The sequence below is a fragment of the Lytechinus variegatus genome, chromosome 3 (assembly GCF_018143015.1).
Source record: "Lytechinus variegatus isolate NC3 chromosome 3, Lvar_3.0, whole genome shotgun sequence".
Classification (NCBI taxonomy): Eukaryota; Metazoa; Echinodermata; class Echinoidea; order Temnopleuroida; family Toxopneustidae; genus Lytechinus; species Lytechinus variegatus.
The window spans coordinates 12,268,380-12,286,773 of record NC_054742.1 but is presented as its reverse complement, the minus strand read 5'-3'; the positions used below and the strand labels follow the sequence as shown (position 1 = coordinate 12,286,773).

General features: G+C 34.0%; 1 protein-coding gene across 3 annotated transcripts in view; it reads left to right on the top strand.

The window, feature by feature from the left end:
- Positions 1–17,864, top strand: part of LOC121410233 (divergent protein kinase domain 2A-like) — a 61,627-nt gene extending 43,763 nt beyond the window's left edge. For all 3 annotated transcript variants that reach the window (XM_041602175.1, XM_041602174.1, XM_041602172.1), the window contains exons 4-6: positions 183–489; positions 8,057–8,287; positions 15,792–17,864. In XM_041602175.1, the coding sequence (XP_041458109.1) occupies positions 183–489; positions 8,057–8,287; positions 15,792–15,973 (720 nt within the window). In that variant the 3' untranslated portion in view covers positions 15,974–17,864. The remainder of the gene's footprint in view (positions 1–182; positions 490–8,056; positions 8,288–15,791) is intronic.
- The last annotated feature ends 530 nt before the right edge of the window (positions 17,865–18,394 follow it).

The following is an 18,394-nucleotide window of genomic DNA, read 5'->3' as shown; positions in this document are numbered from 1 at the left end:
GGAAAGGTTTATGAAAACATAATCATTTATGTGTCATATTGACGACCGAATTGGGAAATACAATTTCAGTATACAAACTTCTGTGATGTATTGCTTATGTGGTAAGCCTTTTTTTACAGAAAATAGTCACTATTCTATCTTCAGTAGATGTAAATATATTTTTTCTTGTTGATTATGTTCAGTTTTTCAGGCATATTCCACCTCTTCAACCGTACTTCAGTGAGTACCTTGGAGAATGTGGCAGAGTCATATTGACCGAACCTAGCGGTAAACCTCTCGTCAGCTACCTCAAGGCATCATGGAAACACAGGGTTGACATCTCTCTCAAGATTCTCAAAATGATCGAAGACTTTCATAATTCTAGTGACAAGTGGCTTGTCTTACTTCTAGACTTTACTTATGAAAACTTTGTGTTGACCTCCGAAGGTCAGCTGAAGGTCGTGAACCTTAGCGGTATAGTGATTGTCGATAAGGATCAGACCTCTACAAGTAAGTACTGTTTAATTCTTACCAGCAAAGTTTAATACCAGTGGCAGATATATTGTGTCAATATTACTGGGAGCTTGTTTGCCAGAAATTCATATACCTATTTATGTTATAACTTTAAAGTGAAAAAACATTTTAAAATGAAAACACCTGACTGAATGTACAAATTGTTAGATTCCTGCAACAGTGAGGAAATTCTTTTTTTTTTAACGTTGACTCTCATTCATATTTGTGGAACGAATTCATCGCTGGTTATATTCTTGCAAAATAAAATCCACACAAAATTATCTTGATGTTCATCATGCATTACATATTATTCAGATGCAACCGATTCATTGTAGTTTACAAAACGTGTAGTATATATTGTGTCTTCATCATGGTTTTTTTTTACATTTGACAACAAGAGCAGTGTTTCACAGTTAATGATCAACCATCTTCAATCAAGATGACATAATATTTATTTACATTCTAAAACACAGGAAGAAGAAAGGCAACATTTTGCTTTGATCATGAACACAGTACTCATCATTTACTTTTTCACAAGATAACAACTGCTCAACAAATATTGAATGAATAGATCTAAATGGTTTCAGGAGAGGTGATATCCACTAAGAATGGTATTCAGAAATTATCTTGTTTAGTTTGTCTGATAAGATCCAATGATACCTTGGTTTAGTGGACAGTCGTGCTTTTAAAGACCAATTGAAATGGAAGACATTGACCCATCTGTTATTGAGATGTCCAACGCAGTACAGAAGTAGATAGATGTATGGTGATCATATGGGAAAGGTAGAGAAATCAAACTGTTCTGAAACCAATTGAAATATGCTATATCAAAACATGTTTCATTATCAAAAAGGTCCCTTGTTATATTCATAATCTCATATATTTATTTAAGTCTCTAACCATGGTTCAAAGGAAGTTTTCTACAAGCCTAAATAAGATTTTTTTTCCTATAATTGTATTAAACCTACACATTAATTGTCAAGTCACCCATTCTATATTCAAAGCTTAAATATAAAATCATAGAGCATGCTATTTCGTGAGTTTGTAACAGTGGGAGGCCATCCTTAGGGAGAAGTTTGAGTGGATCTTATCACTCCAATGTTTATCCCAGATCCATTATGTCTATCAGTTATCTGAATGAAAACAAAGTGAATGGACATTGGCAGACCCAAAGTTATGAGGGGTAGATAGGTTCACATTATAGCTTCAAGGCTTGTACATTACCTTAATATTAAATATAAATTAAAATGTATATATATATGTTTCATTTTATATTTGATATTAAGTTAATATCTTCTACACTTCCATTAGTAGACAATATTAAACAACTGTGTCCTGGTCTTTCATCATCTTGGGCTGTAGTGAATACAAATTGTATTACTGAAGTGAAAATCTGATTCTTCCAAACAAATATAATTGTCATCTCTGTGTGACCTAACTTGTTACCGCTCCACAAGAATCAACTAAACTGGCCCTTGATCAAGTGTATACATGTATGTAAAGCCTATCTGAAGGGTGATGTATGGAGCTTTTCAAATCTGACCTAACTTAAGATGAGGAGGAAGTAACACCTCTGTAGGATAAATCCTGTGACATGTTTAGTTTGAAAGGACCCTGGTAATGTGTCACAGACACCTTGTTTTGACCCTGTCTCTTGACATTAAGGCTTGGATACACCTGAACAAGATTCCGAGAAGGACACACCTTTAATCTGTGACTGATATTCCCATGAGAACATGCCAACAGTTTGGCTGTATTATATTTTCTATGTTTGATTGTGGCCATGTAGTCTGTTGGAACATTTTAACACTGAAGAAAACATACAGTGTTATACACTTCTAAAAGGTGGAATGCATTGAGATTTCTATGAATGTTACTGAATGATAGTAGTCAGTGAATTTTTCTTTTTTAGATTCATTAGCTCATTTGCCTTATCAAAAGCATGAACCAATCCATTGTCTGCCATTATGATGTATCCCTTGTTATTTCTGTCTGTAATTTCAAGAGGCTTAAAAACATATTTATAACATGTCAACTTGTATGTTTGACATTTGCTACATTTTCCCTCACTGTATCTTACACTACAAACAGCCAGTATTAGCTGTGACTTTGAGTACTTTGTATATGGTGTAGATAGCTTTCATTGACATGTGGTGGCCATATTTCTAAGGTAGCCGGAAATTCAAGTACAATCCTGAGCCTTGATGGGATCCAAGGGACCAATTGAAGTTTGAGATTTAAAGCAAGGTCTTGATTGAAGGCTAAGCAGCTGTATCTAATGAAGTGTTTATGCCGACAGTAATTTGTAACATGGATACAAGGGCAGATGGGATGAATAAAAGGTCACAACAAATTTAGTCAGTACCTAAATGACCTAGGATTCTGTGATTTAACTTAACATGAATTTGCAACCTGCAAATCAAGAGAATATTTGAGTAGAAGGGGGTAGATTAGGAATCCTAGAGTGAAGGCTCTCTTCTTCGAGTATGTCTCCATCCATGGAATCTCTCACAGTCTTTAGTGTTACCAGAATGTTTCTGATTTCGATATACAGAAAAAAATATTCTTTCAATCTTCCAGACCTTTGTGATAAGATTTGGAAATAGGATTACAAATAGGGTTACCCTTCCATATAAGCCCAAGTCTTCTGGGATATTTCAAGCAAGCACCATGCTGTAGCTATTTCATCTATGGTTTAAATCATAATTCTGAACTGGCCAGAAAGAATCTAAAAACATGTATTCTTAGATTAGAATCGTGTTGTCAACACTTTGGCTCATATAAAGAGAGGTTTTTATAAATCCTATCTCTCCCCGTCATCTGTTAGTAATAGCTTGAGCTTTTTGATCAGCTGTATTGATAGAAGTGTTTGTTACACATGCTGACAAATAACTTTATTTTGTTCACACTGTTCGTGTGTTTTCATCGTAAGATCTGAGAGTTTGATATGTTTTCTTCTGGAATCATACATATTTTTGTTATTTATTATAACCATTGAAGCAGTCACCATTTGCAATTCTATTATTTCAGGTATTTTTTATCAAGTGATCTTGTGAATGATGTATTTATATAGTGAGCACTGTGATGCAGACCATGCAGCTGGTGTTTCATTTTATCTTCTTTCTAATTTAAAGTAGAACCAAGTTGTGAAGTAAAAATTCTACTGTTTTTCTGTTTACTTTGAAATATTTAATGTTTAAGGAAAATAACAAAAATACTTCTGACAACAATAGAGATATCTGATATTCGGACAACATAACTTACTTTACTAAAAAAGGCATTTTTGGAATGCGAGAAGACATTTCATTTGATAGAGGACTTTTGTAAGTATTCAGGAAGAATGAAGAATGCTTGATGATAGTAAATCCTAGCAAGTAATACCCTTGAGATAAGTTAGGTGTTACCAACCCATCTGCTTAAAGTCAGATGCCTGTTTATAATTTGAGACTCATGGTCCATACCATTGGACTTGACTGCTTTAATCACCAAGTGCACTTGGGAACACTACTATTTAACGTATAAAACTCAGCATAAACATTTTGATAGTAAGGAGGGTAGTCTGGGGTTTTTTAGTATGGCTCCCATGTTTTCTTTGTTTCATTGCAACTGTTTTGTGTTATAATTGAGGCAGCGTTTATGCGACCTCAACCCAGAATCATGATTTGAATCACGATTTGAATCATGATTCAAAACAGCAACATGAATCACGATCCGACAGAATTAGCGTTTATACGACCATCTCTCTAACGCTGTTTCTCCCTGAATTCGGGCCAATCCAGTGCGCATCACAGTGCGCAGTTTGACACAGGAAGTATAGTTGCCTTTGGAACTTGAAGACAAGATTGATGAAAACAATGAAATATACAAACGATGCTACAGTACAACCCCGGGGGTACAATACACAGAATGATAATTCCTAAATGCACGTGACAATTGGCATATACCGGTACTACACTGGCAATACTGCTCCACGAAAATTAACCTGCACAAAACACAGCGCGCGCCTTTGAGTCGAACCCGGAAGAAGCACGACACAATGATGTCATAGAATCATGATTCAAATCACGATATCGTTCATACGACCTTTTTCGTTCGTGATTCTACAGAAACATCTTTCAAAACGCCCCTTTTTCCGTGTTTCATGTTTGTGATTTGAAAGACGTTTATTTCCACTTTCGACTAAACGCAACTGTGATTCTGCAGAATCGTGATTTGAATCATGATTCTAATCATGATTCTAGGGTAAAAAAGTGTCGAATAAACGCACCCTAATACATATACAGAAGTCTCTCAGGGGTCCAGCTCAGCTGGTCCTGCTAATGCATTGATCATTTCATTTAGAGTTTTAGATGTTGTGGTGCCTAATATAGGCCTACATCTCAACAGCTTTGTAAAATTTGTTAAAGATCCATGAGTCTTCAACTAAATAGGCTTATTCCCTTCTAACACTGGAATGGTGCCTTCATCGCCATGATGGCCCCATGAACAAGAACTCATTTCCTTAAGGAAATTGCATCTTATTAGAAACCTGTCTATTTAGGTCAGTGATCTAACCGACATCAGACTAAACAAAGCTGATTTTCATATCAACATCAAATGCAAAATGTCTTCATGTCATTTAATACATTGGCTCCATAAACTTCCTGTACTTTGCATGGAAAAGGGCACTTACAATGATTTCTTTTTGAAATATTTAAGCTGTTCTTTTTTCCCCCATTTTGACCTGAGTGCTATATCAGCAGTATAAGATTAATTTTTACATGGGGTTTTTACTTTTGGGCCATTAGTCACGTGCATGACAAAAATTCATTGTAAATCTACAAATTTTGGAGATTAAAAGGTTATGTAACATTAACATGTTTAGTCAGCTATCATTTGGAAATATATTTTGCTGTCTTCAATATGCAGGTTCAAGGTCAGAGGTCAAAAGAAGTGGGTCACATGTATGATTTAACACAAAAGCATGATTTTGAAAGTTTAATTTCATTATTAGTTATAAATCTCTAAAATTTTTAGATTCATGAAATAACTAATTGAAGTCGAGATTTATCATAATTTCGATCACATATGTGACCAAGAATAGTCCTTTTGCAAGTTTTGTTGAGACATAACTCTATTCTGCTTTTCTGCATCAGCTAGGCTCAATATACTTTGCTTGAACATGATTGGCTTATTTGTAAAGCCTCATTTGGCTCATGTTCTGCTTTGATTTTGAGGATGCTGTAAATAGAAAAAGAAATTAGGATAAATCATGTAATTTGTTGAGAAATATATTAAGTTAAATCCATTGATGCCTCCTATTTCATAATGCGTTTCCTGTTGTTATAATGAATGTTATTTAGTGATTACCTTTTCCTCATGAGAGGAAAGTTTCTTGCAAGATGTCTACCTGATTAAAGTGAATATATCTAGATACCAGGGTGATTTTATCCAAGTTAATAGTGTGGAAGTTCAAGATGACATGATGACTGAAAACCCTCACAAGGGAAGTCATTGAGCTCAGAAAAAGTTTAAACTTGAATTACTTTAGCAGTGTGCTGATTTATAAGCCATACACACCCTTACTCAAGCAATTTGAAGCATATAAATGTTTAAGATAGTTTGCTCTATGATAATTCTACCATCTTTTTCAAACATCAATTTCTACTCTTAGCTAGACTCACATGCCTGGATTTTATACAAGTCAACCATGAATGTTTGAAACACTATTTTCATTCTCTTTATTTTCTTCCAATGTTCTTGTTATGATGCTGAAACCTCTTTGACTGCAATATGTGCCCCCTCCCCATCTATGATATTAGCTGCTTTTCTTTTTTATATGTCTGTCGAGAAATGAAATATATTTTGTTTAACATTAGTTTGGCATATTGCATTCCCCATGATCATTGAGGCCAAAAAATTTTGGTACTTGATCTTGATACAGATACTTAATTGACTTTGAATCAAAGTGAATCGCTATGGCAATGGATGTTATGAGTGGGATGGTGTAATATTACATCTGTCAAGGCTGGAATATACATTCATCAATCTACACCCAGACAGACTTATGTTTTTGTCTTACTTTGGTTTTGTTCAAACTCATATTATCTGAACATGGTCTGAATAATGGAAACTAGACATCATTCTTTCTCAGGCTGATTGATGGTCCTTGAGAAGAAAATAAAGTTGTCCAAGCACATCTTGTTTAGGTTTTATTTGTTCACTGTAGCATCACAATCACTTCCTTTCACTCCTTGATTTGTTTATCTATACAACCATGGACCTAGTAGGTGCATGATAATACTTACAGCTCTTGTATTTTTTTCACACCATATCTCTGTTATTCTTATTCTATTGTAGGCCAATAATTTCAGACAATCAAAAAGATTTCTTTCATGGATGTGTGTCATTGCGAAAAATGATTTAAAAAATGGAAATAATTTTGTCATTGACACTAGCAGATTAGAAATTTTCAAACAATAAGATAAATGTAACATGCATTCCATTATATGAAAGGAGATACTCTGATGTTTTGGGGGTTTTCAGACAGACAACATTGATTAATGTAAAGAGAGTATTGAAATATGAATTTGATGTGGAAGTGATGAAATGAATTAATCTACATGTCAGTAGTAATGACAGAGTGAAGAGGTCAGATGATGCATTAGATAGCATTCTTTGAGCCAGATAATGAGGTAATAAAGGTTGCACCAGTGGATGGTATATCAATAAGGCTGTATGCACCAGCCCGAGTTTTCAAATTTAGCATGCTATTTCTGATCCGGCAAATTATCCCAATCTGAACAATCTCGAGATTATTTGTAATGGAGACGCAATTATCATGCTAGTTTACTTTACAGGATTAATCTTGATATTGCAATCCCAAGTCAACATGGGATTATTTGCAAAATATCGCGCTATTTTACAAATTATCCCGCTAATTCGCAAGTGCAGATGCACTCAGGATTATATTTTCATGGTGTCAGACCATAATGCATCAATACCTCGCCCGAGCAGGAATCGCTCTTCTTGCGATGGTGGAGATGGGGTTTGTTGAATCTTGATCCGATCGGGCTAAAAATCTCGAGATTAAGCAAACTCAGGCTGGTGCAGCACTGCCTAATACCTCTGAAACTCTTATCTTCAACTATCCTACTTTCTTAATCATGAATATACATAGAGAACACTTAATTTACAAAGCCTATTAAGATGTTCTGACCAAGCTATTTTTTTTATATTAGCTAATAATATTCAGGCTGTCCATTATGATATTGTTTATTCATAAGTAGATAAATAGGATAAGGTTGGCAATGAAAGCCTACGCCGTTGACTTATTCTAAAGATATCAGTTATGGATGATGAAGATAAAAATGTCATAGCAAAAATATATTTACCCAAATATAAGTCAGCACAATTTTTTTTTCCGATATGACGTTAAGATCTGACACCATTTCCTGTTTGACCAAGCATACCATAAACTAGCAAGAAATATGTCCCAAGAAAGTCATTTTAGAGCAAGAGGATTTATCAATTCTTTGTTTTGTAATATTTTTATCAATATTTGTATTATTTTTCTCCATTCCAGCACCTGACATGAACCCACATCTTAACAATCGGACAGACGTTTGTAACGAGGATTGCCTAAACACATTTGTGAAGCAGCTGCAGACGGAACCAGATACTCACTGTAGAGAAGTCCCAAGACATGTTGAGTTCATGTATATGATGGCATGTCATTCTTTACTCTCTGATCTCATGACAACTAAATATGAACGATTCTTTCAACCTCTAGATACTCCAAGAAAACATCATCCAGGTTTGTTACTTCATCTTTCACAGATTACATGATTTTAATCTGTTCTGTCCTCAAAATAACCTTTTTTCATTTGAATTAATTATATTAACAAGTTTGTTACGGTTCTTTGAACAAAAATTTGAAATTTTCCTATTATTTTGTGACAGATCGCAATCACACAGAGACAAGTGCTCTTCCTTAAATTGTTTCTTCTTAGATGTCTGATAAATTCTTCTGAAATCATTTAAAAATCCTTGTGAGTTGTCTATAAAACCCCATCCTTATCTACTTTCTTGAACTGGTTTGAAGAAATCAGGTTTAAAAATTGCTGAGTGTTCTCATGAGTGTTCTCATCACCATCTTTTACCTGATTCCCTGTAGAGTCAAATGTTTCTCTATAATCTTTGAAACCATAACACAAGCATGCATGATAATGCCAACTCAGCCCTAAGTTTCAGCTAAATTGGTTTAAGAAAGAAGATGAGAATAGGGTCTAAGAACATCCACCTTCCATCAGCGAACAGATTAGTGAGCTTATGGAGTGAAAGTATACCAAAGATCCATGCTTCAAAAATGCAATGCCTTGTGAAAATTCTTGGTTCTGATTTCCCTTTCTACTTCAGAACATATTAATACACTAATAGCTGGTTGTCATAAACGCAATAGGTCATCTGGTTTTCATTTTCCAAACAAAGCATGTGGCATTATCAAAATGGCACATGCACTTTTGGTTCTCAAAATCTAAGATTGTTGCAGGATATTATTTGTAAACCAGTCATTCTTATGTTCCATAGAGGATGGTTTAGATAAAAGGACACCCACACAGAGACGAGGATATGTGTGAAAAGATATTATTAAAGATGGAAAATGAGAGCTGTATAGGATCTGGCGATTAGGGTTAGACCTAAGGGGATTGCAAAGAATGCAAGATCCTGTAAATATGTTACGCTTTTTTTTTTTTTAGAAGAGAACATTCTAGCATTATAATTCAAAATAAGAGTCAAGCAGATAGAAAGTTAGTTGTTTATATACTTTGATTATTCTTAAGCATTTCAGTAGTATAATGGCACAAGATTGGAAAAAGTAATGTATTTTTCTCTAATGATAACATTACATTTATAGACTATTCCAACTAATACCCCTTTCATAAACCCAATTATGCGGCTAATAGCAGCATAATTTGGTCGTAAAATTGGAGGAGGACAAGAGTTTTCCGCATTACTCTGATGCTGCTATTATCCGCATAACAAAGTAGCAGCATCGGGACAAGATTTTGAGTTTATGAACGCATTTCAAAATAATGCGGATAATTGCCATGGTGCGGTCACAAGGTCACCCTTTTCCAACACAACCGCATCGGAGGGGGCGTGTCCAGTTGTCATGACGATTATCCGCCTTTTTCAGGATGGGCGCTCGTAAAAATAATGCGGCTTATTTTCGGAGTTTGTGAACGCAATTTTTATTGAATTATCCGCATTACTCTTAGGCGGCTAGGTTTATAAAAAGGGTATAAGCTTTATTAGAAACAAAAATATGTCGTTAACATTTAGTTATCAGCAGGTAAAAGTGACTGAAAATACTATTCTGACTGAGACACACTTACCAAACACAGTTTTTCATTTTCAGGAGTAATTCAAGGGTAAAAATTGGATACTGTGAATTTTCTCCTCAAAATGATATAAACAAAGGAGTAGAATACCTGTCATCACTAACACAGATACAACATTAGAACTTGCATCCATGATCCATCTGTGAAATAAATCAGCCATGGATATGTTATTGAAACATAAATCTTTATATAACTGAACAAATCACCATGTACATTGCATGACAGCAAGACAGACATCACCTTACCATAGCTCTTGCAAGAAATACCAGGATTGAAATCCTCCAGCAGTCTTTAGTAGAATATCGGATGAACAAGTGCACTCATTCAAGGCAGACAATCTAACACTATATTTAGTCAGTTTCAGATCAATATTTATTTAGATGCAAACACTAAAATAGGCCAAAAATCTATTCATCAATATGCATATTTAGAGTAATAGAGCTATAAATTCTCAAATTGTAAATTTTACTTGCTAGCATTTGATATAAATCAAATAAATTTTCATTTTTCTCAGAAAATTTGGAAGTATTTTATATTTTTATAATGTGAGTTTTGGCAGATTTTATTGCATGTGACATTAGAAAATTAGAATAAGAGTTCATACATTTGGTTTTCTTTTATGGGGTTTCACCAAACATTCATTAAATTGATATCTCGTTTTTTATGTTTTTATTAAAACTAACATGACATCAGGTTCATCTTCCCCTTCAAGCTAATCAAAAAAGCATATAGTTTATGCACATTTATTCATTCATAAGCATGATATTTCTTGTTAGTTGTGAAATAAAGTGAAATAGAGGCAAACAGCCATTTACTTAAAGCTATGTAGGCTATTTACCCTATGGTGCCAGTGATAGGGGAAAAATACTTACGTTGACAAGTTTTTTCGAACATTTTAGAGTATGTTTGTAGAGGCTTGAGATAATCTTACCACTTTGACCTGATTCTTGTTGGCTTTATCACGTATTACCCATTAATTTCTTGAAAGAATTTAATAACCTAGAGCTAAGTGACTTTTAAATCGTGTCTTAGTGCTTGTAACCATGGTAATACTCTTAAATGCCATCTGTCATTATGTCACATATTCAGCTTAGTGGGTAAAAGTCACTTTTCCTCTTTGAATTCGTCTGTGGTTTTAGGGCAAAGTCTTCATTTTATGTTTCCTTTTTGTCTGTAACTTTCTCCTCTTGCATTCAAATTGCTGCAATAGTGTCATAAATCACTCCAAAGGAAAAGTTTGTAACCATGACAACTATTGTAGTATGTGTGCCATGCAAACATCATTCCTTGAGATTGATGCTGACCTAGATTCCAGTAAAAACTAAATAGAGAATTATCCTATCCAGTTCTTTTCATTCTTTGTAATATCACTGCATTTTATGAAAGTGGACCATGCATAGAGCTATCTCTGTTAGCTCCATGGACCATGTGTTCATGCATATTGATTGTGCATGGGGATTCATAATATGAAAAAGATTGGATTTTCTTCTTGCAGTTGTAATGTCTTTTGCAAGAGTATGCAAGAAGTTCATTTCTGTTTGCTATCTTAATTTTGAATTACTTTTATTGTAATGATGATTGCATTACAACCTTTACTCTAGAGTTACATCATGATTTCTTGGCTCATTCAATTCCAGGGAGCTTCAAGTTCAAACACCAAATTTCTGTTTGATTTGAAAACTTCTATTTTTTCCCTTCTCTCTTTTATTGTGTTGAGCACCAGAGCTCTATTTGTAGACGTTTGATAACAATGGAGAAAATTATATTTGTTATGTGATCCCAAATGGATTCAATTATTCATAACATTGCTTTCATTGGTAAATCAAACAAGGGGCATACAAAATATGAGGAGGCGGTTATGAGTTGATATTTGCAAGGAAATCAAGATGTCATTTTTGCCTCATGTTTTTAAACACAATTTCTATTTCCTGTACCATAAATAACAAGTGTCATAAAAGGTGATATATTTTTTTTCATCATACTTCTGAAAGCAAATTTTTCATAAGTAAGAAAAAGCATACCTTTTGAGCAGAAACCAACACCTACTGTCCATGAAACAGATTACATACATGTATGTCAACCAGCAAATTGATTATTACAATTTTTTTAAACATATCTAACAAGGAAATCAAAATAACCTTTACAAGAACTGCAATGATATAAAAAAAAGGGGTCAGATTTTTCACGACTGAATAGAATTCCTAGGGATATAAGACTTCATGATAATAATAATAGATAAACTGTATAGTTTTTACACCATTTTCAGGTATCCAAAATGATTTTTTTTAACTAAAAAAATATTACCCAAATCACTGGTTCTCAAAGTTTTAAAACATAGATCCTCTTAGTACACCAAGAGTAACTGATCAAGCTGATATGATCTTGGTTCAGTGCTACATGTAGTTAGGAATACTCATTCTGTTTCTATGGCAACTCTTCAGTAGACTATCTACCCTAGAGTATCATATTGAAAAGGCTGCTTTTAGACATTGCCGCCAGTTGATTTATGCCATTGAGATATTTGTCTTCCTATTTAGACAGCTATTTGTCATGTCAGTGCCAGCTGGGTGTGAAAGTTCTCTTCATTTGTCAAGTTGTAAATCCATATATATAAATCTTTTCATATGCATGTGAATCATTGGCAGTTGATAAGGTGAAGTGCACATTACCCCCTTATCTCTTTTATCATTTTCAAACTTTTAAACCCTCTTTGTTGTCTGAGATAAGACATGATTTTTCTATAAAAACCATGAGATGTTTATGCTGTTATCTGTACACTTTGCACCAGTATAATTCATTTTCAAGTAACATTGAAATAAAAGTATAACTTGATGTCTTTATTATACATTTTTACTTTTGATGTAGAGGAATGGTGAGTGTGTCTGAAAAACAAATTTGAGGGAAAATTGTTAGTTCCTTGATACATATGGGTGGGAGAATCAAATTACAGTGACATTAGTCCCAGTATTGAAGATTGTCAGGCAGAATTTCTTCATTGTTCAGTCTGCTGTGCTCTGATCCTATTGCAATGGAAAGAAAACAAATGAAAATCTGTTTCCATATTTCTACTCCATCATCTCCCACACAGCTGAGGATAAATGTCTCATAATCCAGGATGGAGAACTTGATAGTTGGTCAAAATTGTGGATCATAGGTAGTTTGATTGTACATGAAATATTACATTGGAGTGATGTAAACTACACTTGTTAAGTGTTGAGTAAATGGGGATGAAGGCAAGGATTAGAGAGCTAGTTTGGTCCTTAGAATGGAAAGTAGCAGTTTTACATTCACTAGTAATAATGGAAAATAGGAGAGAAAAAAGAGGAGAACATATTCATTGTACAATCATTAAATATGAAGAAATAAGTCTGAAGCATGAGCATATGTAACTTAGAAAATGCTCATGCAAAGTTAACTTTTATTTCTTTGAAATATTATAAACTGACAGTTCTAATTTAATCACTGATTTTTTTTTTTCATTTTTCTGTATTGCTAGTTAAATACCTGCTCTATTAGGGCTATTTATACAATATTTGGTTTTGATATTGAAAAGGCATAATTGTTCAGGCATTTTTCTTCTAAAGTCTCCTGCCAACAAGTACATCAATATGACCCCAAAAGGTTGGATAGTTTGAGAACGTTCTAACCTGGGTCTCTATTCATAAAGACTTGTTATAATACACATAATTAAAAAAAAAGACTTGTTATAATAACAAATGCATTTATACTTCTGCAACAAATTTACTATCAGCCAATCAGATTGGAGGACTTTAGTAGCTTTTAACTGTTATTGCAAATTTGTTATCATAACAAGTTTTATGAATATAAAATGGCATGGCACTAAATTTTCAAAGTGAGTGGGATAATAAGGGGCTAACAAAAGAGGAAAATTACTCAAGATGTAAGCAGTTTAAATTCAAATTGTGAAGAAGAAAATAGATTTATTGAATTGGACATATGTAGGTATTCATGTTTAGACAATAAATCTCTTTGATCATCAAATAAAGGTACATCTGTTCCTCCCTAGCCTACATGAAGATGTTGAACATTTCCTTCTAATCTTGTGTGAAGAAATGAGTGATATGTAAATCATCACAACCTGGTGATAATATTGACCCTAACTGCTGTGGAAAAGAGTTTTTTAATCCCAAGACATCAATACATAGGCCTACTCTCCATTTCAATATCTCTTCATTACTGATTTCTTGTACTCACCTGGACCCACATGGCTGATCTATATACATGCCCCCCCCCCACCCCCTCCTTGATCAATCTGAATAGAATCTCCCTTCACCTTACCAAACTACAAATCTTAAACTGACACATCGTTCCTTCTTTTCTTATCTTGCTCCATCCCAACTTAATTAGCCAATAGATTATTGTATTTTCATCCTTTTGGTGTATAATGATTCCCTGTTTTACCTTCTCCTCAATCCAACTCTAAACATTCTGATACTCCCCTTATTTCACCACATTCTCTTATTAATTTGGTTCTCCATCTGTGAATTTCACAGGTCCATATGATATCCCGCTACCCACCTAATTTGGTTCCACTCCTTCTGAGCTTCACTCCTATTTATCAATTCATCCCTACCCTACCCCACTATGATCCTCCCCTTCCCTATATCCATCACTAGAGAATTTAGATGATTGATGCCATGTTTTATGGTTGAATCCCCAAGTTGAGTTTCACAACACCACTGAGATCTAAACATTGGCTCTAACCTTGAACTAGAATAGGAAGTATTCACTGATTTAGGTATAACACTGATTTATTTTGACAAGAATGAGATTTCCTAAAGAACTAAGTCCATTTTCTGAAAATCCCTTTCCTGTTTTCTCAACATTCTCTTCGGGTTCATTCAACATGTTCAATATAAGATGATTATATATGGATGCATTTATTCTGTAAATAGGATGTCTTCTTTAATTAAGTTTTAGATATTGATATTCACATCTGTTTTCAGATTTGTATACAGTATTAATTTATCACTCTCAGTCCCTTTTTCTCCATTTCTTTCTCTCCATCTGTTTCTTTGTCTTTCTCTCTAGTCTCTCTCTGTCACCTATCTTGCACTCTCCTCATCTCATCTCTGGTCAAATATCCCTTTACAACATCCCTTCCTTTCCATTGTCTTTTTTTATATATATTTACCTAAATATCTTATTTTGGTTATCGCTTTTCCTGCACCTATACTGGACCCTCAATTGCTTTCCCCATATATTATTCATGAGTGTAACTTGCTCCATTCAACACAACACAAAGATGTGCTTTATTACATGAGGTTACCAGAATTTGAAGTTGATTATTGAATTACCTAAATGTACCTCGAGAAGACGTAAATATCTTTCCATTAGAACACTTCAGAAACAGTGTGCCAAGCTAGTAAAAATCAGATTAACAGACAAATACATGCTTTGCCAGATACATTAAGGATAGCTTAGGTGCCAACAAGACCTTATTTGGAAAATCCTGTCAAACTAATTGTGTGAATCATGGATCTCTCCTTCATTGAAAAAACTGATGTGTTAAGTGTACAAAATAAGAATTCATTCTACATTGTATTTCCTGTTGAAAGTTTACAGGCATTGTTGCATATGCTTGGTGTCTGTTATGATGTTTCCTGTCTTCATACATTTGAAAATAGTTTTTTTGTACCTGTATGATATTCGCTTTAATACAATCAAGTCATCATTACTAAAAAGTCTCAAGAAAATGTATTGGGTTTTACATACTATTATTGATAAATTATTTCTATTGTGTTCCTCAAAGTTTTGATATTGATTACATAGCTTACAAAGAGAAGATAAGTTTCCAATTTCCAAGGCTGACAATTTCTTACATATACCTATCTTTAAGATTATGATGATTTTGTAGAGACATTGATCCATCCATGTTTTTATTATATCTTGCAGGTGGTTTGCTTCATGATGCTCCCTATGAAGTTGATTCTATGCTAAGTGATCTCCTCTATGAGTGTGTTTTTGAAGGCCAACCTGGAAGAAGAATGCATTCTGTCAGGGTTCTCAAGCGCCTTCTTAATATCATCAAGAGAGGCTTCTCCTACACATTTGCTGCTGACAAGACATCACTATGACAGCATCTGAGGTGATGTTCTCCTAAGCCTCACATTGCCATCCTGGGTGAATGCATTCTGTCAGGGTTCTCAGAGGGTCTTCTCCTAGACCATTGCTGCTAACAAGACATGAAATGATGTTCTCTGAACCTTTCATTGTCATCCTTGAAGAAGGATGCATTATGTCAAACAGAATAAAAGCCCGCAGTTCTATGCACTTTAATCATTAGCAATAAAAACACAAGTAAATATGACAGTAGAAGCACATTGGAGGAATGTTTGAGAAGAAACTGAGTGAGATTTTTATAAGGTCTTGTTTCATGGAAAAGGGGGGGGGTGTCCGTGTAAGGCCAAAGTTTATATTTTTGTGCTGTTTACAATGAGAGTTATATACATGTATATCCAGCAAGGCTTACAGGGATTACAATTTTTGTAATGGGATAGATATTTCATTGCCTTATAGAGATATAAGTCCACCATTAGTGACAACTCTGTCATTACTATCTAATACCATGGTAGCACTCAAACAGTCGATCACATTCAAGGTGTTGTGGAAGTTGCAATTGATAACAAATGTATTATCACTGCTAATATTCATGGAAAGAGAACCTGGACTGATAATAGATAGCAAATAAGAGACTACCTCTCATTCTACTGTCTTAATACCCAATGGAAAGTCAATGAAGAGGAGGTGCTATAGCTCAGTCAGTAGAGCAGGGGTTTTGGATATTAGCCCTTTGGTAAGGCATTTATCCTCATTACCAGGTCCCTCAGAGAGGACTTTAAGCTGTCTGTCCTCTGGTTGCTTGCTTACAAGCATTCATGCTCATGGTATGTCTTCCTTTTCATGTTATTGTTTCATGACACATGAAATCAGTTTACCAAGACATTTTCCTAAGCTGTCGACAATAAGTGCCCAAATCAGGTCAAACCTGTTCCAAACTAGAACACAAGAGGGAGCTAGCCTTGGTGAGACTCAGATTCAAATTAAGCAGCATTAATTCTTTGTATGAATGTTCAATTCAATAATAATAAACTACTTGTTTTTTTTTCATCTTGCCATTTTTTCAGAAATTGTCGTGTTTCAATATCATTAGTTTCATCAGGCCTCATTAATCCATAAAGTGAATTCAAGATTTGTTTTTTTCATCATGTAATTGATCTGCCTGCAGGAGAAACATCTTTTTAAATTTTGTTTCAGTAAAAAAAAAATAGAGTGAAAACAGAAACAAAGGCATGACTTAAATTTACTTACCTTCATGAGATTATTCATGCAATTTTCATCAAAATGATTTGTGCTGAATATTATAATCTCTTTGATGTCACTCACTTTGGGCTTGTTCAACTTTGTACACATGATCCATTAAAAGCCAACTATGAGGAAGTATTGCATAATCATAATTGAGATGTTGTTTGGGTATAACCGACCCATCAATCATGATTCTAACTAAAACATGTTTCAAGATGCATTGTTGTGTCACGTTTTCTATTATCATCATGATTACTAGTATATGAATATTTTCTCAGTCGCAGTCAAAAGTGCACAATAGCTGATTTCTCACTAAAACTGTGACTAGAATGACATTAAAAGCATTTATTAATACATTTATTACAGATTACAAATTAGTCATTCAGTATCTTTATATGTATTGTTCTTGATATAATTTGTAGCATGTCATTTTCTTGCACAACTATTAATATTAAATGTAAAATATCACCATTTATTTTTAGATACTGTACATTTGAATCACATGGCTAATTTTCTCTATATATTATGGAAACTTGGCAGGATCTTCAAATGTTTCCAAAGTAATGATAAGTATATATTAAAATTATTGATACTTAACTGAAATCTAGTTGAAATAAATTTGAATAGTCACAAATTATTTTGCGATAACTACAGCAACAATTAGTTTATTTGCCATCGTATTATTTTTTTTACAACCTTCTTTTCCCTTTACCCCTTGTGTATGTCATTCATGCTCAAAGAGTACCATGTTTTCCTTTGATCTTTCTATTCCAATCTATCCTTTACCTTCCGCTTGAACCTTTGTTTGTTCTCTTATATCTAATTACTTCTTGAGTTTAAATGAGTTTAAACTGTCTATGATGCTAAAAACAGTACTACTTGGCTACTTGCATCAACTATGTTGTTGATTCTATTAGGAAATTTTCTGTCAAATCATAAAACTAAATTTGTGATATTTATTTCTTTGAAATCCTCTCAGAATCATGTTGATTTTAAGATCTATTAAATATTTGTTAGTCATTGATGGTTGGTGGCTTTCTAGGATGTCCCTTACTTTATTACTTAGAATGGCTAATATTTAGTCGTATCTATGACATAGTACAATTGTATAATGGTCCACAATGTTCAAGGTACTGCCATCAAAAGACCTAAGCAATCCAACTACTGGTATTGCTGTAGCGTGTGTGAGTGCA